Genomic DNA, 26,142 nt, shown 5'->3' on the forward strand with positions numbered 1-26,142 from the left:
ACACACGTTTACAATCATTGCTTCTCTACGAGAGCAATTAATAAACATAAACCGACAAATGTCGGAAGAATTGCTCTTGAACGACAGGCAAGGCAATTTAATTCATGGTCTTTAGTATAGATCAATTTTTCTTAATCGGTGCGATAAAAAACCTCGACCCCACCGGGATTCGAACCACTGACCTCCCGATCCATGGCCACCCTCACAACGAAAGCGTGAAAACAATCACTTGAGAAGTCAAAGAATGCTCTAGATGAAAAGCGCAAAATTGTCAAGCGAAAAACTTGCATAAAACATAGCTGGCAGATTGCCAGAAAATAGCCGCAATAGATTCGTAGATCGGCAGTCTAAAAAAACAGTAAAAAAGACAGACCAAAAAAATTCGTCTTTTCATTGAAGGCTGATCTGTTATATTTTGATTAAAAATCTGTGAAGTTATTGCTGCCTCTATTAGCTGATCTCAAATAACCTTCATTTAGAGTGACACACACCCATTTGACCTTATCTCTTTGAATTAAAGTAAATAAAAGTCCATTTCAAAGTGAGGAAGTCATTTTTGAGAGTGAGGTAAGTCAAGTGTGACCAAAAATTTAATCACGCGCATGAACAAAAGAACTCGCTCCACTAAGAGCGAAAAATGACGTCACACATGCAATTCAGTTGCAATTGCATGAACGAATGAACAAAAAGTGGCTGTGACGTCATATGGTCGTAACAAAAACCATGACGACGAAATAAAAAACATAGCCGGAAGAATTCCGGAAGCGACTCGAAGCACCAAAACTTCACAAAAAGCTGAAGCCACTACCTTATGTATTAAACCATTAACTCACTACCTCCCCGGGTCTGATCTAAAAATCGGTGAAATTTAGACCACTGTCACCAAGAGAAAGAAAATGCAGCAAAATTTTATTATTGAAAACGTTTGGTAACGTTAATAAAGTCTGAAATTTTTAGGAAGATCAAAAAACTGTTAGCCTGACAAAGCTGATAGGGCCATCAATTGCCCTCAGATAATTAATGATTCTAATCTCAAAAAGATCGCGAAAGCAAACGGCAGATAAAAACTTTTCAAAAAAGACAGGAAAGTCGAAATTATTCAAAAAAGAGTGCTCAAACTTAAGAATCAGAGAACCACTACAATTAGATTTCTAATCACGGCAATTAAGAAAAAAATACTTGATTCTTCCTTGTTGCATATATGCTAGACAACATGATTTCATACTAATTCAAAAATTAAATTAATCATAGAAAAACAAAAGCAACAGAAAATTATTCAAAGGCAAATAATCGTCTAAAAACAATAACAAGCCCGCAAGAAAATTGCAAAGAATAGTAATAGGAAGAAATGTTGGAAAAGACTTTCTAGCAAACTCCCAGTACTGCCTTATTTTGAATTAAATCAATTGCAAACCGAAGAAACCAAGATCTATGGAAACGCTGAATTCATTCAATTTTTTAACAACTGAAAAAATCAATATAACGAATATAAAAGTAGGTACCAGGACAAAACTAGAATGATACAAACGATAATGTGAAGAATTTGGACACAATGTTAGGAACACCCTAACAAAAAGACCAATTCTTGATTTTTGAAAGTTTAGAAAATCAAATTTAAAAAAATCAAGAAAAACGAGTACATTTCATTGATCAGCATTCGAGACATAGAAAAGACAACGAGTCATTCGAGACAAAAATCCAACTTGCTGAACAGAATAAAACAAGAAAAAGCAGAATTCAGACAAACGAAACAATGAAACATTTTGCAAAAAACTGGTCAAAAAAATTTAAGACTGCATTTATGAAAACAATTTATCTGTTTTTTCAAAAACTTAACACCAAAAAATGGTTGAATTTTTATTGAAACGAAATTAGAGTCCCTCATGTTCCCCAAAATACTATTTCTAGTAATTAAAAGCAAAATACAAACAAATGAAAAAAATTGGCAAAAAACTACGAAAATTGGATTAGCAAATGTACAATTTTATGAAACAAAATTACATCGAGGTAGAAAGAGGCATTCAGCATATGAATTATCAAAAAGAAGTTGCCATATTAACTAATTTTTGACAAAAAAAACAGCTAAAAGATCCAAAAATGAAGAAATTAATAGAAAAAAAAAGGCAAAAATTAACTAAAAATCAAGAAATATGTGCCAATTTCGCATTTGAAACTCAATTTCAGGCTATGCAAAATACTGTGCTATCAATTTCCGGGGTTTACGCTTCAACATAGCATCGATTAAAAATTAGTTCCACAAAAACCAAACTACAAACAAAAAAACTAGGCCACTTAGACGAAAAAACGGCTAAAAACGGTTATCTATATGTGCCATTCAGTCAAAAACTACTTTTCAATGTCAAAAATTCATTCACTAAACACAGTGCATGATCAAAAAACTTCTCTCGCTCAGAAAAAATTAGTTCACACTGCAATTTCACTCGCTTTCGCTATTAGGTCAAAACATCGTCTGAACGAATAGTACTTCCGGTAAAAAAAAAACCTTAAGAAAACCAATACTCCTCTTCGAGTCGTAAAAAAACCAAGAGAAGGCCAATAATAGCCCCAGCTATCGCTGTGCGGCTATTAAAAAAGACACACACGTTTGCAATAATTGCTATGAGCTGCGTTCAAGAGCAATTAATAATTTTGTTTCTGCGGAATCGTAGCGGTGGAGTATGAGGCTTTTATCCTGCAATGAATTAACAATTGCCTGTTCTCAGCTTCGTTTTCTATCATTTCCCACATCTTCTGAAACTCAAACTATTTCCGATGCTGTTTCACTTCAGCAACATATTACTTAATTAGGCAATCTTCAAAGGAGATGTGAAAACTTAAAAATCTAAGGAGAGAAAAGTGTTCGAGAATTGATAAGCTCCGTTTCGTAGCAAATGATACGACGGGATCCTTGAAGCAGAAGATCTGGTCATTTTTGGTCTTTATTAGGTCTCTGATTAATTATTTTTTTAATCTATGTGGCGAACTTGAACAGAAAACAACAATCTTCCAGCCAAGATTTCTGCCGAGAATTTTTAATGTCATTGACGAACTGTTTATTTTGCAGCGAGTAAGGTTGCAGGTACAAGTGGTCATCCACAGTCGAAATTCCGACCCCCATTGACTCCCCCGCCCTCCGTCTCCTCCTCATTGTGATGTATTTCCTCCCCATCCAATTACACATCCGACGACAGTACACACAAACCCCGCAAAGCCCACACATGAACCGAACCCACCACGACTGGTCTCCGAGCCGACTGCTACGAACCGAAGTCTCGGTCGGGGCGAAGTCGGCGGGAACCTTACCCGCAACTCGTTTTCTCGGAAACGGACCCCTGGAACCATCCGACGTCTCCCCGGAATCCGATTCCAGTTGACTATCTTCCATTTGCAGCATTTTCAGACGTTTTTCCAGACTGTCAGTTTGGGCAGCGTGCAGTTGGTTGTCAATCAAGAACAGGTGCTCACGATGGTGGGGTTTGTCGCCGTCCGCGTGAATAAAAACTCTCGGCGGGTTGTTAACATTTGCAGTGATGTCACAAGATGAAGTCGAAGAGGAAGACGCTAGACTCATTTTTGCTCTGTATACTTGTGTATTTTGTATAATTTGTTTAATTTTGATATTTTAATTGGCGATAGCTTTCGAGGTGTTTTTCCTCCAATAATTGGTATGCGAGTTTTGGCCTGAAAATTGTCGAATTCTTTTTTTATGCGATTAACAGGCCAGTGGAAGCGCCAGTCAATATTGTAGAAAAAAGGTGGAAAATAAAACGCACTTTCAATCGTACCGTTAAAATAATAATAATAATAATTTTTGTAATAGAAAGGATTGCCCACCCGGTCAGCTCAATTTCGCCCACAAAAACCACCGCAACTTGTCTTTGTTTCTGTTGCCGAAAATTAGGCCGCAAATTATTTCAGTAAGCAAATTATTACACTAGTTAAGTTACTACACTGCTCACGTTACAATCAAGTTCAATACTGATAAAAGATATTTGAAACTGATGCAAATGAATGCACGGAAAGAATGATAGTTTCGATGAAATCTGCAGAGACCGTTTGTAAATTCCTACGGCTTATCAATGCGATACCAATTTAATAAGCTGAAAGGTCATTATTGTAATTGGTATAATCAACAAAACGCTATAAAATCTCTCTTAAATAACTAATTTCAGAGAAATCAAATTAATGTCGAATAATAAAAATTTGAGTTTTTGGCAAGAATAAAACTAAAGTTCTCAGCATTTTCGAATAGTGCCCATGAAAAGTTACGAAGCTTTAGTCAAAATGCTAACTCAAACCAATGACGAGGTCTTCGTTAACTATTGACAACGAGCCGGGAAGAAATCACTTAGATTGAACTATCGGACAAGCTATTCACTGAATAAATTTCAGATAGAGAAGTAAATATAAACAAAAACAGAAATGATAAATAACTTGGTTATTGTGCAAATTTTAACAGCACAGTATTGCAAAGATCACAATTTTGGTCAATAGATTCATGAGTTATATTTGGTAATAATAAAGAAAGGTGTTTCTAGTTATTAATGGTTAATAAATGGCCTTAAGATAAATAATAACTTGCAGCTAGTAAAGAAGTTTTTGGGAATTTTGCAGAATTTTTATAAAAAACGGGTGAATGTCAAACAAATTATAATAGATAGCAGAATAAATGAAGAAGCACAAATATGGATATTTATTCCAAATTTGTACAATTATCCAAAATTTTGGTTTCTAAGGGAGCAAAGTTTTTGTAACTTTTTCGAACGCAAATCGATTTTCTACAGAAAACAAAATAAACACGAACACAAAGCAGATTTATAAACCGATCTAAATTGCCAGAAGTAAACCAATCTTTAATTCAGCAGTTTAAGCAACACTGAAGAAATAGTAAATAATTTTAAACTTGAACAAGGCAAAAATCGACAACAGAAGTTTTTTGACAAAAAAAAGCGATTGTTTTTTTGTCTGCTTAAAAAGACAATTTTCAGTTATGCGCTTTAGAAAGCGGAAATTAAAGAAACTGAAAATTGAAAGTTTTCCGCCCAGAAGTTATTGTCTCTATCAAGATGACAAATTTAACACCAAATATGGTAATATAACTGGTTGCATGTATATGAACTGTTCTTGAATTAGAATTATATTAGCTTAATTTTTTTTACAAGCAGACTGAATTATAAAATTTAACCGCCCTATTTTTTGTCTGTTATTACCACTATCAGCCTAGCAGAGCCATAAGTTTAATTTTATAACTAATCTTTCAGTCTTACATACACACACACCAACTAGTCTAAGAGTGTTAAGTTGTTAAACTATTATTATTACTTGTTTCATTAGCAGTTTTGTTGAGGTTAGCGTGTGTTGTATTAAAACATCAATACATTAATACATCTCAATGGAAAAAACAAGAGGGAAAATTGAAGCTTCAAGTGTTTTTGCATGTTTGGAAACAGCATCTGTTGACCAAAACGTGAATAAACTACAAAAACGCAAAGAAATTACAATTATGTGAAGAAATTACAAAACACGTGAAGAAACTATAAAGCTGAACTTTGTGGCTGCAAGTTGTGAAGACAAACACAGTTTTCACTGCTATGGAAAACGGAACAGAAATGGAGGCACAAACTATAAAAAGAAAAAACTTTTTGTAGTAAGTTAATATTGACAATCGAACAATTGATAGTGACAATAGAACAATGTCAACTCAATATGTTGATAGGTAACAGCGAGAATTAGAATCAAGGAAACTAAAAAACAAACGTTTTTGTTGCACAAGAATGGGTTCACGTCGGATAGGGTCTAGAGGATAATTTCATTTCAAGTAAACAATGTGCTCCAAGATTTCAGTAGATTTGTCGGCTATTTTTCACGTTTTCTGGACCTATTTTGGACAATTTGTCGGCTATTTTCGGCTTTTTGCGAACCAGTTTTGACCATTCGTTGGCTATATTTTGCGTTCCGTTCCTATTTTGGACAATTTTTACCTTATTTAGACTTGGATTTAGACTGCCAAGTGTAAAAAGTGACGTGATCATAACTCTGAATTAGTGATGAAATGGGACCTCTAATAAGACTTGCGCAGTAGTGAAATTGTCTTGGCGTTAGGTCCAGGCAACCCGTTTTAAAGCAGAAAAAAGTTAAAATAATGGCCAGAGAATCTGTTTCCTGTTTTTAGTGCTATCTTACAAAATATATTCAAGCTTTGTGGTATTTTCACCTCTAAAATTATTTGTTACAGCTGCTCATTTCCCAATTGAAAAAAGTTTTGTACAGCCCAATTTGTTAAGAGTTTATACAACTATCGTGAAAAATTTAGTATAAAGTTTTATTTTTCGACCGCAAATCTTACGTCCTTCAATTACAATGACGCAAGTGGACAGATTCTCAATTGAATGCTGTTGAATGCAAGCTTATAATAGCTTTTGCCCTCAAATTTAGCACTTAATTTCTTTACTTGAAATGCATAGAATTTTGCCTTATTTGTCAAATCAGTGAGTTTCTTAGTTTTTTAGTGGAATAACTAAAAATTATAGGGAGATTGTGCAAAACCCGTTCATTGAATCAAAAGTTTCACAAGATATTTGAAACCTATATCTAGTAATGGAATCTGTGTAATCCCTTTTTTAGGTTACGTTTCTGAACTGAGGAGCTTTATTCATGGCAGAAAATTGTTCAAGAAACCTTGTACTAAATCTTGCACTCGTTTGTAATTAAATTCTTTTAAGAGATCTTGTTGCTTCATGTTTAGTCACATATTAACTTGCAAAAAATAAACTGCTACAGGAAATCAGACGGAATCTCATCCATTTTTGATCCACCTATATATCTTAAAAATAATTGGTATTATGAAAAAAAATTACTGAAAGCTTAGCCAATCGGCACTCATTACGGGCAAATGAAAGAAATAACTTTCGAGAAGCACAAACAAATAAAAATTGCTGATGAATTGTTTACTCGTAAATTTCTGATGAACTTATGCCGTCTTAGGAAAAAGCTCGGCTTCAATTATTAAAACTTAAAGTACATAATATAAAGTTCTTGAAAATTGGAAAAAATCATCACTAAAAAAAGATATTTCTAAGAGAACTGAAATCTACGCAAAAAAGAACAAATTATTTTAGTTTAAATTCTATGATGAAAGATATCGGTAAAATGACCATTAAAACAAAGATTCATTAAGGCTTAATTTCAAGACAAAAATTCCAGGTCCGACTGGAGTAATCTTTCTGGGATCTTCTTAGCAGAAAGGTTGCATTGTATCAAAACTGTTTAAAGTTATTCTTCATGATGAGACACTTTTTGTCAAATATCCACAGATTTAGGATTTAGGAATTATTAAACCAAAATAGAGTAGACTCAGGAACTTTTGCTTCAACAATACAAAACAAGTAGCAATTTTAGCTTACTAAAAGATATAATAATAAAGGGCGCTCTACAATTATTCAACAATGAATTCTCTTCTGATACCAAGTTATCACTGCTTTCTCCAAAACTTTTGAACAAAATTCTTTATGGGTTTATCCCGTTTCTATTTCTGACTTCGGTTTTTTATTCTAACTCTGTTCATTTTGAATTGCTTTGCTGAGCAACTGATGTTCAAATTCACTTTTAGCAGAATGAGAGAAGAGAGAAACTAGCCTAGAGAAATCAAAAAGATTTCACGCAAAATGCTGAAAAAGCGGCAAAATGGTAAAGCGAAAAAAAGTTCGACGAAGAAAAAAAAACATAGCAGGACAAGTCCTGACGTACAATTCAAAGAATTTTCATTGACTAAACAGAAAACTAGATCTAAAACGGACTATGAATGGATTGGGAAAACCATTTAAAAAATCCAATCCAAAAAAAATCGAAAAAAAACAGTAAAAATCAAAGTGAAATTGCCCCATGTGAACAAAAAAACCACTAGCGAGAAAGCGAATTTTTGTTCAAACACCGTTTTCTCACTCTACTTTAAAATTAGAGCGAAAAAATTTCACGCCGCAAAATCACTCGCTTTTTCGTTCCACGTCCTGTTTCGGCGTGACCAAAATGACTACTCCAATTTGACTTCAAAAATCATGAAAATGTGTGAACAGATCTTAAAAAAAACAGCGCCCCAATACAATTCAAATTCTTTGAATTGTAATAAATAAATAGGAGCGCTATAATAGCCGGCTGAGAAGATGAGGGCGGCTATTAATCAATTACACAGTGGTTTTTGAGAATGTTTTATTGGAATTGCCCCACAAAAAGCTCCATCAAAATTCAGAATCTGTTTTTTCATCGAGACTTCATTTTCAACAGAAACTGACAAAATTTTACACTGCGCTACCAAAAAACATTATTAGACGGGGTTAAACTGGCGCAATAACTACTGAGAAAATGGGCCAGTACTGGACTTGAACGAGCGTTTCTTTTTTTTCAAATTTGCTAACGTTTCCATCCATGAATCTTGACAATCTTGACGAATTTCAGGATGTGCAGTATCCTATTTATTCTCTTGTTCCTCAGAGCTCCAGAGTCAAGTTTACGTAGAACAAGTAGAGTCTCCTGTCACACTACCTCATATTTATTTTTACATCACATTTAACATAATACGTTTCCTCTACATCGCCTCAATTAACATAAATCAGTACAGAAGGGCAGCTAGCACCTTGATGGTTCTTAGAATACACCGATTATAAGCTGGCTTCTACAGAATCAAATGAAGAAAAGGAAGCGCTACCCTTGTAGGGTTATCTTTTTATGTCTTACAAGATTAATTGAAAGACAAAGAATGTTTATCTAGTAAGATTCATCCAAAATTAACTATCTTATAGTAAAAATGAAATTAAAAAGAAGGAGCTATTTCATTCAAATGATCTGAAAGAGAGATCAAAATAGCGATCGCAAAAAATCATCCATTTTCACGCTCCTGTTGAGCATTGATTAAATTTTGGGATATATTTTGGGATAAATTGCATCAATTTCAAATTTCAAAAAAAATGTGTATAAAAATGCATCAAATATCACATTAGATATAAATTTAAACTTGCAAAACAAAGCTTTAACTGCTAAAAAGCACAGCTTCATAGCACTAGAGCTTGAGACAGGCAAATGTAAAAAAAGATTTAAAAATCTGATAAAAGTTCGATTGGTCTGATCATAATCAGCTCGAGAGCACATCAGTCACATCATAAGTAGTTTGGGCCAGACGGTCTAATCAGGATTTAAATTGGTCGAGGTGGTCTAATCATAGGTGGGGTCTAAATTATGTCTGGGGTCTCTAGCTGAGCTCTGTTAAATTTCCAAGAAAAAAATTCAAAAAAGTTAAAACTGTTTAGCTCACCAATCGGTTGGTACTCGGAACCAGTATTCATCTTCCAATTGCATTCCCAATTTTGCCTCTCCCTGCCCTGCTTTCTGGCTAACATTGTTATTATTGTTATGGAAAGGGTTATTGCTGCTGTTTGGTGCATTTGGTGCTAATGACGTCATATCTCTGTCTCTGAGCGTCAATTTGAGAAAGAGAGAAATCTGTGAATCGTCTGAGAATGCATCTTCATTTTCGTCATCTTCATCTAAACAACAATTTCTTATATTTTTGAGGTATTATTTTTTTATCTTCATTTTTTTAATAAAAATTTGAAACTTTGCGAAACCGCCAGCTGTTGCACATCAATGGCAACTTCAAGAAGACAAACAACTTCCATACACCAATAAACCAAATGACCCATTTCCAAAACTTTTGACGAAACTACTCGGTTTAACCCACAACAGGTTCTGAGCTAAAAAACTGAGGTAAATCGAAAACTGTAATAAACATAACCGACTAACGTCGGGCGAATTGCTCTCAAACGACCGGCGAGCAGTTGGCTTCGTCAGTATCTAGCCAATGTTTAGTGAGGATAGACTTAGCTTGATTGAAGGGGCCTGAGATTAGGTTAATAGACGATGACATCACGCCATATAACAGCCGCATCAACAAAAGAATTAAGGAGAGAGAGAGAGAGAGAGAAAGATTAAACGTGAGCGAGAAGGAGAAGGAGACAAACTCCAGCTAACACAGAGAGCGAAAGAGAGCTATGATTTTTTCCATGATGAGATTCGAATCTACAACTTCAAGTTTTCCAAACTTGTTAGTAACTAAATCATATAGAAAAAAAGTTAAAGTGCAAAATTCCAAAGAAAAGTTTCCACATATCGCAGTAAAGAACATGTTCAAAAACACTTTTTGTCTCTGGATTTTTCATGTAATCCATCTGCAAGACTTGAAAAGCTTTGTTGGCCAGTAATGATCGTTAAAACCAGAAAAGGACAAAAAATACTCCAAAATTTTTAAAAAAAAATCGCAAATTTTAACAAAATCTTGCAAAAACTCGTGATATTAAAATCTTTAGAACACCATTCCATTGTCTCAAGATACCATTTAGTATGTCTATTTCAAGCCTTAAACAGTTTGAACAGTTAAAGATCCATACACTTTGAACATAATAAATTTTCAAAAATTTTTCAAATAAAAATTTATCAAAAAATTTCTAAAACTCGTCATTAAAATAATGATAACCATTCCATTAACTCTAGAAACTAAGCAACAGCTTAGTATCGAACCTCGAAGGAGGCTTCTTGGCTCTTGAGGCTGGAAAAACCTTAAAAAAATGACAATATCAAAAAAATTGCCGAAAATTTTTCAAAAAAAATGCTAAAACTCGTTAAATGTTAAAATGTTTAAAAACACCCATTGCATTTACAAACTATACAATAACTTGTTGTCAAACTTTAGAGGGGGTTCTCTGGCTCTTGGGGCTAGATCAACCTATAAAATCACAAAAATTGTCAAAAAATTGAAAAAATTGCAAGTTTTATAAAAACAAATCGATAAAATTGTGATATTAAAAAGTTGAAAACCATTCCATTGCCACTAAAATCTATGCAGCCACATATTATCAAAACCTTAAGCAGGTTTTCTGTACCCTGAGGCTGAAAAATCTTGAATAATGACAATAAATTGTTAAAAAAAATAAAAATGCTACTTTTTTCAAAAAAAATGACAAAATTCGTGATGTTAAAACCTTGAAAAAAAAATCCATTACGTCTAGAAACTATACAGTAACCTATCATCAAACCCTAGAGGAGACTCCTTGGCTCTTGAGGCTGGATAAACCTAAAATCCGACAAAAAATTTCAAAAACCTTGAAAAAGTTTGCAAGTTTTTTCAAAAAATTGCAAAAATTCGCGAAGTTGAAATGTTGAAACCATTCTATTACCACTAGAAACTGTGAAGTAACCTATTATCAAACCACAGAGTGGGTTCATTGACATCTAGGGTTGATGTAACTAAACAATTTGACAACAGTTTCAGAAAATTGACAAAAATTTTCAAAAAGCTTGAAAAAAATTGTGAAAATTTGTATAATTTTGCTTGTTTTTAGCGACCGGTTGTTCTTCAGTAACTGGCCATGGGGGGGGGGGGGAGGGTGTGCTGATGAAGGTGGCATCAGTCGGGTAGGGGGGCAACAGCGCGGTGGGGGGGGGGTGGGGGGCAATAGTGGGTGGGGGGGGTCAACAGTTGGGGGGGGGGGGGGTCTTCAACCACTAAGAACCGCTCTTCACACCATAATTATAAGTCTCCAAAACAGTTTGAGCTGAAACAGAGCCGAAAGGCTCTAAGAGCACTTAATGCCCGCTGGACGCTACCTGTTTATCCCGTTTTTGAGGACGAAAAGTCAAAAGCGTCAGACGAAAAATCGGTCAAGCGAAAAATCGCATAAAAAAAAAGACCGACAGGACTAATATAATTGCTACAAACTTCGTTTGAGAGCAATTAATCAACCATTTCCTAAATCGACATACGTGATTGGTAATAAAAAACCACGTAACAAAAAGCAAAATTAGTTCTCTTGTAACGCGTTTTCATGCCTCTAGTTTTTTTTTAATTCTAGATCCTTCGTAAAGACCTCATACGAGTTTTGGACAAAATCTGCGTCAAAATTGTTCAACATTTTTGCCTCTAAAGTTAAGCATGCAATTGAACTCACTCTGAAAAGATCAAAAAAGTCAGGCGTGAAAAAGTTACCCCAGAAGTGAAATCAAAAGAATGCTATACAAAAAACGTCAAGCGAGAATTTTGCTTAAAAAAGACATTCAAAAGACATACATTTACAACAATTGCTTCCAACATTGGCCGAGAGAGCAATTAAGAAATCATTTTACATAATTTTGGGGCATATGACCGTTATTTGCGACTTCACCAAAAATCAAAAGAAATTTTCTAAAAGTTGTTGTTTGATATTCTTTTACTACTGAGTGAAACGTGAAAATGTTTAAGTTGAAAAGCTTCGAATGTTTTTTTCTTTTAAGATACACGTTAATTGACTGTCGCTAGAAATAGAAACTCTGTCTAAAGCTGACGTTTAGTTAAGAAAAAGTCCTTTTTTCAATGAAAAATTTGAAGAGCACAAAAGGGTTGATCAACACATTAACGCAATTGGTCTTGTTCAATTTATAACGATTGTTACTCAAAACGATGGATTAACGATGGATTAACGATGAAATTTAATGAGATTTTGCTTATGAATTTAATTGCTGCAATATGATATTGAGCAAAATTACATTTACGTGAAACTAGTCATATATTTAGAAATTTTCTTCTGTAAAACAGTGGTGATTGTTGAATTCCTATATAAATAGGAGCTTTTTAATTTTTGGGAAGAGAACAATCAAGGTCAAAAACATATAACAATGCTTGTGGGACACCAGAATTGGTTGCATCACGCTGCTCAAGGAAAAAATAATTTCGTGTACTTCAAATGCACAAGAGAACAATGAAAGACCTTTTTTCTAGAATCGAATTGCTTTCTATTTGTATAAATTTGCATTGTGAAGCTAAAAATCAAGTACAAAATTTTTATCTTTATCTTTTTCTTGAAATTTGAAAAAACGTGCGATTTATAATATTATGTATACGTGTTTATGTGCATAGTAACTTATTTTGGAAAGAAATGAAATAGAATCAATTAATTTGCTTTTTTGCTTCAAAACACCCTTGAATACAAAGCGTAGATAAGGTGTTTGTGGAGAAATTTATCACTTTTTCTCTTACTTATCTTTTAGCATTCGAAAAATAAGCAATAGGTATTGGAAAAGTGTAAAAAGTGTTTTTCCTTCAATCAATTTTATTGGGGCGAGTTTTGAAGCAGCAGCTGAAATGTGTACAAAGTTTAGGTGTGAAACAAAACTGAGTGGAGCAAAAAGAGCGATTTTTGTTGTCCATATCGCTGTTTTTGAGAGAGCGAGAAATAGAGGCGTAAGGAATTTTTCTGTAAGTGAGCGAATTTTTTTCAAGTACGGCTTCTTCAAGCAGTTTTGTTTTGTGTAAATTGTTTTTTTGGTTGAGTTGTTTGAATTGGTTATATTCATTTTTTTAGCACGTAAAAATGTTGTTTTCAAAATTCTGTTATAATTAATCTGCGTTTTATTGGAATTTTTGAGGTTTTTTCAGTTAGTTTGGAAAATTTAAAGCTATCTATTTTTTCCCACCAACCATTTCTCAGTTATGAAACCGAAAACAGCAAACTTTTTTATCGTCTATTAATCAAACATACCAACTCTGGCTATGCCTATCGAATCTTGCAAAACCAAACAAACCAAACATACGGAAGCTTTCTTTCGTTCCAGACCAAACTTACCGACAACTTATTTCGTTTGAAACCGATTATACCGAGTCTGGCTGAAGCAAACATACAGAATCTTGCCAAACCGAACATAACGAAGCTTTCTTACTTTCTAGACCAAACATACCGACAATTTCTTTCATTTGAAACAGATCATACCGAACAAACCGAACATGCCGGCCATTTATTACGTAGAAAACCGAACATACCAAACTTTTCTTGCGTCGTTTTTGTTCGGTCTTCTCAACTAAGGAAGTAATTTTTTATACAACTGATATTTTCAAGCTGTGAAAAGGCGCTGTAACAAATAAACTGAACTTAATCATCCTTCAAATGTATCGACTGTGGTTTTTATTCCACACGGGCAATGAGTTGAATATTCTAATAGATTTAAGCGAGTTATAGAGATATTTCGAACAGTTTATTGCTATTATCATTCAGATAAGAACAATGAAAACACACAAACTTTGAACCCATCAGTCGGCGAACAAACAAGATTCACTGATTGCAGTTATAAGGGCCTGTAAATCATGAGCAGCAACCCACACTAATTCAGTGCAAGAAAAAAAAACCCGGGAGATTGCCGGAAAATAGCCGCCGTTGATTCCAATAAGCATGATTGGGATTGAAATAACAGAAGATATTGAAAAAAAAAGATTTTTGTACAAAAACATTTTTTTAAGTCCGATTTATTTTGATGGCATTTTGTTGTTGAACATACTTCTGTTTCTTAGAGAGAGGCTACAGGGGCTACTATCAATAACAATAAGCATTAGAGATGGTAAACAAAACTTATAGGAACGACGTTCAAATAGCGGGCATCTAAAATTGGGCTTTATGGGTTTATACCGTTTCTATTTCTGACATCCATTTTTGCACTAACTCTGTTCATTTTGAATTGCTTTGCTTAGCAACTGATGTTCGAAATTACTTTTAGCAGAATGAGAGAAGAGAGAAACTAGCCTAGAGAAGGCAAAAAGATTTCACGCAAAATGTTGAAAAGGCGGCAAAATGAGGTAAAGCGAAACATTTTTTCATTCGACGAAGTAAAAAAACATAGCAGGACAAGTCCTGACGTACCATTCAAAGAATAAAGAATTTTCATTGACAAAACAAAAAAACTAGACCTAGAATGGACTATGAGTGAATTGAGAAAACCATTTTAAAAAAAATCAGATCAAAAAATAAGAAAAAAAAACAAAAAATTAATGTCAAAATGCCGCATGTGAACAAAAAAACAACTAGCGAGAAATGGAAATTTATTTCAAACAAAAAACTAGGCCTAGAATGAGCTGTGAATGGATTGGGAAAACCATTTAGAAAAAAATCCGATCCAAAAAATTGAAAAAAACAGTAAAAATCAGAGTGAAATTGGCGCATGTGAACAAAAAACCACTACCGAGAAACGAAATTTTGGTTCAAACACCAATTTCGCACTCTACTTTAAAATTAGCTTTTTCGCTCCACTTCCTGTTTCGGCGTGACCAAAATCACTACTCCAATTTGACTTCAAAAATCATGAAAATGTGTGAACAGATCTTAAAAAAAACATATCCGGAAGAATTCCGGAAACGACTCGAAGTGAAAATCCATTTAAACGCCATCCATTTACTCATCAAACAAAACGCGCCTTCACTAACTTATGATTATCTTGAAACAAAGTCATGAAACAAAAGGTAAGAACAATAAAATCAAATCTGTTAAAACATGATAAAAAATCTGATCAAATTTTGTTATAAATTGAGATCCCGAAAAAATGATCTCTACCAAAATAACTTCATCAAAACAGCTGTTACTTTAAAAACAACTTATGTGAATTTTGAAAAAATATTTTAGGCTAACTTATGAAAAAAAAGCTGTTAAAAACAACTTTCACTGAAAAACTGGAAAAAGTTACTAAATTTTTTTATATTTCAAAAAACATATAAATCCAAACAAAAATTCCGTTCAGCCAATATGGTATCCAGATAATCGCAAAACAATAGGCAAGTCATAATAGGCAAAGAAATTTAGCTAAAAACAGAAAAAAAACGAAAAATAGTTCCAATTTTTACCATTTTTTTGTCATATTTCTCAACAAAAATATGATTCTTACCCACAAAACTGTAGCCAATTGTTATCATAAATTTTTTCAAGTAGAAGGGGTTTCTTCAATACCCATTTGAGCCAGTAAAACAAAATAATCGTAAAAAAAAACGCAAAAATTAGCCCGAAAATCAGCAAAATACATTAAAAACCTCCGAATTATCATAAAATTCATATGAATTTCCAGAAACCTTCAACCACTACTGAAACCAGCCTAAAATTAAAACAAAATCATAATCAAACCTCTTAACCAAAATAAATGAAAAAAACTGCTTTAAAATGCCGCACGTGAACAAAAAAATTTCGCTCGCTTAGAGAAAATTTTTTCACACATCAGTTTCTCGCTCTCTCAAAAACAGCGGTATGAACAAAATCCACTCTCTTTTCGCTCCGCTCTTCACATTTGTTCAGCACCAAAATCACTCGAAATTTTTTCACGCGTTTCATTTCCCGCTTCAAAAATCATTCCAATAAAATTGATTAAAAAAAGGACTTCTCCAATACTCCTCTTCGAGTCGTATAAAAAAGACAGCGCCCCAATACAATTCAAATTCTTTGAATTGTAAAAAATAGGAGCGCTATAATAGCCGGCTGAGAAGATGAGGGCGGCTATTAAACATTTTAACCATCATGTCAGAAACTTATACAAAGCGACTACTTATACCTACTTTTGTTACCTTGCAAATAGTACAATTTTGAATTTTTTTGGGCCTTGCATGGATAGCAGTGACAGTACCTGATCACATATGCCCACTTTACGTAACTGTTATTCTCAAAGAAAAACCGATACGTTGACCATGGACAACAATGACGGAAAAAACATGGATTTTTTCACTCGTGTTCAAGGCAACCATTGTGCATGAGTTTGAGCAATTAATTGTTTTTGAGTACACTAAACTCTTTAAATAGAGTAAAACTCGGGTTTACTAAATAATTTCTGTTTTCTATACAATTACTTGAGAAACTGAGACCCAATTGAGAGACTCGAATGTTCTTATGAGCTGCTATACGGGTATATGAAAAGATTTTTTTTAATCCGAAGTAATTTTGAAAGGTCTTTTTGGAAATTGATCACCAAATAAACTTTGTTTCACTTCCCTCCAATTAACACGCTGCGTTGCCAATTATAATAGAAATTCGATACTGTAACCAAGGGCAGCAGTGAGAGTACGAACAAGAGTGATAGTAGGAGTAGACAACGGTGACACTACTTTGTTAATTGGTACTCTCTTGCTCAGAAACAGGCAGTGTGGATAAGTAATACAGATATTTCCACCTTCCCACCTTGCCCACCCTAGACGAAACATTGAAAGCTTACTAGAACTTATATGGTGCCGTAGAAAAATTTACAAAACTTTGTACGGAGCCGTAGAAGACCGTAATAAGATTTCTACGGTGCCGTAGCCAATTGATGTGACTACCAATTTCTAGTCTAGTTTCCTTAAAATGACTTTAAATATAAACTTAGCTCATACATGTCACTTTTTCAATAGTTTTTGGCACTGGGTATAACTTTTCACACCTCTAAAAAATTACAGAACTTACTATGACGCAATATAAGGCCGTATCAAGTTTTGTAATTTTTCCAAAGTTTTGTTTTTGAGTTTCAAATTGTTCTGCAGGTGCGCCAGAAGGTCATAAATTTTACTTCGAAACCATTCAAAAAATTAAAAATTTGGTACGGCTTTTTTTGCTTTCTCTTAGTTTGTGTTGTTTTGTTTCGTTTTGGAGAGAGCTTTTAGTTTAGTTATAACTAAAGCTATGCTCAATTATCATATAGTATCTTTTCAGTAACTCCACTACTGCCGGTCCCAAGCCCGGAATGAAAAATGTGGTGGGAAAAATCACAAAAGTTATACCAGAAAACTCTCAAGACGTCGGTTGTTAACTTGACTAGAGAGGTTTCCGACTTCCGACACCTCATTAAAATTGGTAAGTCCGTATTACGTCATCTTACTGATCTTGATACGGCTATAGTATGGTAACATAGAAAAATTATTACAATCGTACTACGGACCGTAGTCAACTGTACAAGATCTTAGTACGGTTTTCATTCAAGACATATACAGTGCCGTACTACGACCTTATCAAATTTTCCAAGGTCGGGCAAGCGGGGCCACAACAATCACAACTCTAATCTTAAAACATGGTTGTAATTTACACTAACGTTTTTTTCGACAAAATTCAATATTACAGAAAACAAAAACCAATAGTTACCAGAAATTGTATAATTGGAAATTATTGCTAGAGAGAACTAGAGCAAGCAGTTACGACCTTTTCTGTCACCATTTCCCCCGATTTTGAATCCAAAATCATTACTTTAATCTCAACAGCTTATTCGGCTCTATTTGAAGTAAACTCCATTCCTGATACAGAGCAAATTCCTACCAGTTAACAATTTGAACATGAAGTTTTTTAGTCATTAAAAAAGTTGCAGCGATACGGAATGTCTCAAAAGTCAAAGATTAAAAATGAAGATATCGCTATATTGATGCCTAGATTTTTTTTTCAATATGGGACGATGCAATTTTATGGGACCTAATGTATAGTTTAGCGCATAAAGTTAAAACTGAAGTTCAAGAAACAGTGAAACTTGAAAAATAGCATCGGTGTGGTCATTTAAATACCAACTTTTTTTCTTTTAGCAGCACCATATCAACTGTTTTAATCCTAAAAGAGAAATTTGAACATGAGTGAACGTGAAACGCTTGCTTATTCTAACTTTAAGAGACAAGATATGTATGAGAAAACAAGAACATATTCTGCTCGTTAAAGTTGCAACACAAGGAAACGTTTCGATATCCTTCAAGATGAGTTCAAAGATGATCAAATTTGAAAAATACAGAGAAATGTAGGATATCTAAATTGAAGATGCAAGAAACATTCATAACAAATGATTATTTTGATGATCTCATCTGCATGCCAGTCTGTCTGGAGTTTTTCGATCGTTTACCTGCATTGCAACTACTTTATGGGGCTGGCGATATCAACGTATGCCACAATATTAACAAAAATAGAGTGCCTATTTCAAATTTGATCACACTATTAAAGTCTTAAATAAAGCGTTTGTTTTTTTTTAAAGTAGAAAAGTTTTTTTACGGAAACCAATTTTGCAGTCTTTCAGATAAAACCCATGATGCCAACTGATGTCAATAATTGGATTATGCTTATGAATCGAAATGTGAAGATTTTGGTAAAATTGTTGGTGAAATAAAGTGGAATCAGTGTCAGATTCTGGAGCGCCAGATGTTCCTATATACAGTACCAGACTTCAAAACTTACATAGTGCCTTTTTCAATCAAGGTTCCATATGAAAAATACCCCCATGGAAATTGGCCCTCAAGGAAATATACCCCTTTGACTGCTAAAGAGCTGCGTATTTATAGTGCATTTGGCTATGCTTTGGCTTCACGTGAAAAAATTATCACCACCCCAGTTCAATGTTAATATTGGGGTTTATTTCCATGGGGGTTAAAATAACTTTCAAGTTAGTTTGATCAATCTGACATTTCAATCTCGAACTAATCAATCGATCGTTGACAGGAAACAATGACAGGCTTGAGATCAGTTATCACGGTTTATAACCTGAACCCAAAAGAGGACAGAATGTTTTCAATAACCCACCCACCCTTTGCCCAACCCTGCCAGAAATTAACGACTGCTTGGCCCAGCCAGGACCAATCGCTGTCTCCGGATCCAGGAGAGGATACAGAAGGTGGCATCGACCACGCAAGGACTCCTTCTTCTGAAGTCAATCTCAACTTTAAGGGTTAACAAAAAACAAGTGTGGCCAGGACCCTATGAGTGATATTTTTTCTTTTTAAAAATCCCTTATATGATTCGACAGAGCTAGACAGCAGACCGGTTTTTGGATTCTACTCATTCAAACCAATAACAATAATCAGACTATTGCCCCTTCAAATACGTTTTTGTTTTCGACGCATTTTCCATTTGACCTTTAGTAGTGAACTGTCACCACTTGAGTCCAGCTGCCGCCACTTTTGAATGAGAGAGAAATAAAGATCACGCTAAACAAAAAAAGTCAAAATTCTCTCGAAGAGTCAAAAGCAGTCAGGCAAAAATTTTGCTTAAAAAAGACAAACACGTTTACAATAATTGCTTCAAATTTCCTTCAGGAGCAATTGAAAATTCGCTAATAATTCCGAAGTTACATTTATATCATTCTTTTTTGCACACTTCCACCCTTGTTAGAACAGAAAAAAAGTTTACAGGTAAGAGAAAACTGATTAAAATTTTGTGGAAAATGAGTGTATTAGTGTACTTTCCACTCTTTTCCGCGTTATTTTTGGAGAAAAACCTCGGCCCGGAGAGGCTCATTCAAATTTCACTCAATTGGATTAAGCAGAATTATTCAATATTGGTGCTGCCATTTTTCGGTTTTTTAATAAAGTGTTGATAAAATGATAAACGGGAACAGTTTTGAACAAAATGTTGAAATAAAACCAACCAACGTCCGGCGAATTGCTCTCAAAATACTGGCGAACAGGCGTTTATTGTAGCTGGCTTAATCTTACGAGCAGGAAGAGAAAGGGTAAAAAAACAAGATGCCTTGTAATTGTTTTTTAGGGGTCTGGGGGTAAAGCTTTGTTGAATAAGGAGAGGGGCAATGACTGCAGAGTGAGGGAAGAGTGTAAACCGAGACAAACGGCACCTTAAACCTTATGTATGTCTTGTCGCCAAATTCGGCGGAATATAAATATATTGGCGAAACTCTAAGAGACTGGAAGAGCTCTAAGAGAGATCAGTGACCTAATGCTTTCCGGATTTTACCTCTTTATCCCATTTTTGAGAGCGACGAGTAAAAAGCTTGTTTAAAAAAGACTGCACGTCTAATATCGTTGCTACAAATGTTCTTTGAGGGCAATTGACAAAAAAATAACCGTTGAAAATTTTATATAGTTTTTGCACGATATCCTCGCGGCTTGTTCAAGCTAAAATAACGTATTGTTTATATTGCTGCTATCAACAAATTTTATATTACAAAAACTTTAGAGAGCTCATGGAATTTTTTTCTCTTTGTCAAAACAATTTTTTTTTCACAATGGGAATTTTATTTGATCTAGAAAGTTCTAGCAAGACACTGAAATTTGTTATAATTAGTTTTAAATTTCTAATGTACATGAGAAGATTAGTTGACCCCTCGAAAACGTAAACATTTAATCCATTATTTACTTATAGTTTTTAAGAAAATACCCTCTTTTTTGCTTAGACGTTCATCAACTTTTTAAGGCTATCGCATGCTAACATATGTGGTAAAATAATAACGCTTTAGATTGTAATTCCATAGAAAAATCGCAATTTTTTTAATCAAAAATTTGAGTCACCATTATCGAAAATATTGTTCCATTTAAAACTGTTTTGGCCATAATTTTTCACATTTCGCTTTCAAATTTTGAGAATTTTCAATGCCTCGCTAATTTCAACAGAAGTAACAGTTCAGCGGTAAATTTGAATACATTTCTGACTCAAAAGGCTTCCAGAACATGATTCTTTGATTTTTGAAAGTTCTCAATGATTAATTCCCGTAGGTCATAGTTATTATTTCAAAGTTTTTGGGATGACAATTCTCAGTACTTCTGAGAACGGGTGTTTTTTATATTTAACCGAATCTCTTGTTTATTTTGTTTCGAAACTTTTTTGTACCTAGTAGACTGTCAGAAAAATTTCTACGTTTTCTGCATTAGGATGATAATTTAATCATCATAGAAAAACCCTCATGATTGAAAACTGTTACAAAATGCCGCAGAACTATAAAATCAGTGATAATTACTTCTTGTTTTGGGAAACTTTGAAAATTTTGTCCTGATATCCGCTTTTAGAAACTCCTGAAATTTTGGCCCGTTTCAGAACCATATCAAAAGTTAAAATTGAAAAATAATCGGGTAAGTGGTCGAAGTTCTCTCAAGCGACAACCGTAGGGTAAATTTTGCCGTCACTAAGATGCCAAAATGACCCAGGTTTAGGTGCGCGACCCTAGACTGCTCTTATCAGACCATTTGGGTCGCACACTGGTGGCGTGGTGCGACCCAAAATACATGGTCTGGGAAACGCTCGAGTCGCACGATGCTCTGGACCATGGTCGCACTACGTCCTGATCAGAGGGCAAAGTCGCACGATGGTTTGATCATAGGTCGCACGATATTCTGGACAATGGGAGCTCTACAGACCAATCAGAGGGCAAAGTCGCACTATAGTCTGATCATAGGTCGCACAAAAGTCTGGACAATGGTCGCACTACGGTCTGATCAGAGACTAAAGTCTCGACATAAGTTGCCCCAAAATCTGACCACAGGGGATTAACTGACAATATTTATTTGACTGCAGTTTTTTATCACTATTTTTAATGACTCAAAAAAAGTTAAAGGCACTTCAAAATGACTCTGTTTGTATTTCTATCTATTAGTTTTGTCCTAACATTAACAAGATATACTAACTAAGTTATTAAATTTCAAGTTGAGTAGTACATAGTTTTGAATTGATTAATTTAAACAAATAACAACAGATTATGACATGTATTCAGAAATGGTCTGATCAAAAGGAGCGTTGGTCGCACTAAAGTAGCACAAAATTTTGGGTCGAACCAGAGTTGCACGAAATATTTGGGTCGCACGATAGTCTGATCAGAGGTCTTTTGGGTCGCACTATGGTCACACAATTTCTTGAGTCGCGCTACGGTCTGATCAGAGGGCTTTGGGTCGCACGATGGTCTAATATAAGGGCAAAGTCTGGGAAATGGTCTGATCAGAGCGGTCTAGGGTCGCGCACCTAAACCTGGGGATAGTATTAGAAATTTTATAGACCATCAGTAAGATTTAAAAAGGAGAAGAGAAAAACTGACGCAAATTAAATTATTGGATCAAAATCTGCACATGTGCAAGTTAAATTACGCAAAAGTCGAAAAGTCAAGCGTAAAAAATCGCCCGAGAAGTGGAATTGGTCGAACAAGAATGGCAAAAATTGCAAAAAGACCGGCATGGCACAAATAATTGCGACAAACTTTGAGAGCAATTAATGATTAATCCCAGCCACATTAACATGTAGACTCACCTCTTTCACCAAAAATTAACAGTTTTGCTAACTATTCACCACACAAAAATCCATGTCAGTTTCGAAGAGAAGTGAAGAACTTCTTGGAAAGAGAGGCATTGAAAAGATTCAAATATAAAAGTTACCCTTCAGGATGGAAAGTTTTCGAGAAATTTTATTTATTGAGACTTGATTTCTCCCCTAATCTGGGGACTACCAAGCTGGTTGTAACCATGTTTGGTTGAATTTAATATTATTATTATTATTATTATTATTATTATCATTATTATTATTATTATTATTATTATTATTATTATTATTTTATTATTATTATTATTATTATTATTATTATTATTATTATTATTATTACTATTATTATTATTATTATTATTATTATTATTATTATTATTATTATTATTAGTATTATTATTATTATTATTATTATTATTATTATTATTATTATTGTTATTATTATTATTATTATTATTATTATTATTATTATTATTACTAATATTATTATTAATATTATTATTATTATTATTGTTATTATTATTATTATTATTATTATTATTATTATTATTATTATTATTAGTATTTTTATTATTATTATTATTATTATTATTATTATTATTATTATTATTATTATTATTATTATTATTATTATATGATTATGTATGAGCCATAGTTAGGTGGTCAAATGTAGATGATATAAATACATGCCAAGTCATATTTCCAATGAAGAGCTGCGTTACGTATCATGTTCTGTAAAACAGTTACACATAGGATACACAAATGAATACCCGAAAGCATTATATAGTGATTTTATAAGCATTATATATAGTGATTTTATAAAAACTTTGGATCTTTTCCGTTTGTGCCCCCACCCCAGTACGTTTTGTTCCCCCCAGTTACAGAGCACGTGCCATTACATTGTAAATCATTTTGTAAAAATATGGCATGTGCGTCTTGGGGGTGCAAATAATATGCAGCCATTATGCTGGGGGCACAAACGGAAAAGATCCCAATTGTTTATAAACTCTATTAGTGTGAATTTAATATAAGCTTTGAAAATCTTTTATAATTTTCTAAATTCTTCCAATTTTTAAAATGCAGTTTTTGATCAGCCTTACCTTTCTCGGAATCTTTGCCTCCTCTGAAGAAACTGGCAAGAGACTTGGGCTGTTGGGGCTGACCTCCTTGGTCAACTACACCAGGTGAACCCTGCTTAGGACTCTGCGAATCTGAAGTAGAACTGAAAACAGTTGGCGAAGACGGATTTGATGATATTCTCTGACCCTGTGCAGTGAATCCAGTTGGATCCGAGTTGTTGACGACGTTACTGGAATCATTATTGACGACGTTCGGAGGTGCTTCAATTGATGAGATTAGAGTAACTGCTGATATAAGTGTCATTGGCAAGATCAGTTCTTCCGGCTGGGACTGTGTTTGGGGTTTCTTTTGCTCCTCCTTCGTTGCAGGGCTACATTCGGGTTCTTCTTGAGTGGATGTTGCGTCGTTTGGAAGTTCTTGTTCAAACATGACTGCATTTGGAGTGATTAAAAGTGTTCCCTCCACAATCACCTGCAAAAAATGATTTTTTTTCCATCATTATTGTTTTCGATCGATGCTATGTTTTTTAAACTGTGCCATAGTCTGTTGTCGGTACCTAATTTTTGATGTTTTACTGGTTGTTAATGCGCTAAGCTCAACTTTACATACATTAGCGTCTTTCGTTTCTGTCTAAAGAGAGGGCCTAATTCAGTGAGGTTTCACATCAAATTTGGGACCGATAGTCGATAAATATATTAACAGAAAGTGACGTAATTTTGCAAATTATTTATACTTATTGGGTTCCCAAAGCGGACACGGAAAAACTTTTTAGTGACGGTCTTTGGGTTCCGGTGACTATAGATAATTTGTAATAATACACTCACTTCTTCAATTTTAAGGGCTAGGCTCACTCTCTAGCCAAAATCGACGGCTCTCGGCTCCTGTGACGACTTTGCCAAAATGCAAAAAATTTTTTTTGAAAAATTAAACATCTTGCACATGGATTTTTCGTGCATTACATTGTTGACCACCATAAAAGAAACTTCCCATTCTTATACTGATTCTATGGGAATACAGTCAAAGATTTTTTGGGTTTTCTTGATAGTCATTTCAAAAAGACTACTTGAGTTTGAAACGTGGCAAAATGCCCAATATGGCAAAATATCCAACTGTCCATCTGCCATATAAAACCCAATTAATTTCATCTGACCTTTTTTTCCATAGTCCGACTAAAAATCCGCAGTTGGCATTACAAGAAGATTTGATCATACTTAATTGAATAATTTGATCTCGGGGTAGGTTATGATAGTTTCAAATTAAATTGCTCGGGCTGCTGAGGCGTTATCGTGGCCCACACGGAATAGCACAAATGAACTGGTTTTGCATTTAACTCAATTCGGCATTATGATGCTTAAGAATTTCAAAAAATTATAATAATGGGATAAAATATTGGTAATTTTGGCTCACTGGGTTTTTCGGCATCGGGAATTTCGATGATTTCGATGCCGAAGTTAAAAGTGTCAATTTTATGGCAAACTATTTAAAATTCCATTAAAATACTTTTATGGCGTTTATGGTCCGTATTTAATTGCAAAATTTCCATAAATTGAGATATCAATAACCATCAGAAAAATTTTGTGATAATGTAAGTCAAATTATAGGAGCAGTTCATGTCTCGAATTAGCAGCAAAAATGTCTTCACACTGCTGGTTTATTGAACATCAAAAGGACAATATTATGATATAATATAATCCGGAGCGTCATGATACATTATGAAATTTTAAAAAACATAAGATAGCAAGTCTAGAAACTGGAATATCTTGTGGACGTTTATGGGCCATTATCGTCAGTTTGTATTTGGTTAAATTTTGTCAGCCCGGTTTTTGTATGAGACAGGCTTTTAAACAAAAATTCAAAATTTTTGAGTTGAAATTTACAATTTTTGTGTTTTGAAATGGGGGGGGGGGGGGGTCGAACTCTGCGAACCACTTTTCACACGATGAACTTATGTCTCCCAAACAGTTTCGTTGAATTGGATGCTCAGAGTCTAGAAAACCGAAAGGGTCTAAGAGAATTTAATTCCCTCCGGGCGTTACCTGTTTATTGCATTTTTGAGGACGAAAAGTCAAAGGGTCAGTCAAAAATTTGGTCAAGCAAAAAATCACATAAAAAAGACCACAGGACCAATATAATTGTTACGAATACAAACTTCGTGTGAGAGCAATTAATAGATCTAAAAGATTTTTCATGCAAGTTAGCAATTTTAGACTGGCTTTTATGAGGAGACAAATTGTTGAATTGAATTTGAAATATTTTATCTGGTACATATTTA

At 34.2% G+C, this 26,142-nt stretch overlaps 2 protein-coding genes across 2 annotated transcripts in view; both read right to left on the reverse strand.

Moving 5' to 3' along the window:
• LOC142351909 (26S proteasome non-ATPase regulatory subunit 5-like) overlaps positions 1-26,142 on the reverse strand; it is a 225,450-nt gene that overhangs the window by 157,497 nt on the left and 41,811 nt on the right. The window lies entirely within an intron of this gene.
• Positions 1-26,142, reverse strand: part of LOC142351906 (uncharacterized) — a 178,286-nt gene that overhangs the window by 29,864 nt on the left and 122,280 nt on the right. The window contains 3 exon segments of the mRNA XM_075404164.1: positions 9,305-9,536; positions 19,342-19,458; positions 23,891-24,341. Of these exon segments, the coding sequence (XP_075260279.1) occupies positions 9,305-9,536; positions 19,342-19,458; positions 23,891-24,341 (800 nt within the window).

This window comes from Convolutriloba macropyga, chromosome 13 (assembly GCF_964194025.1).
Source record: "Convolutriloba macropyga chromosome 13, txConMacr16.3, whole genome shotgun sequence".
NCBI classification, from domain to species: domain Eukaryota; kingdom Metazoa; phylum Xenacoelomorpha; order Acoela; family Convolutidae; genus Convolutriloba; species Convolutriloba macropyga.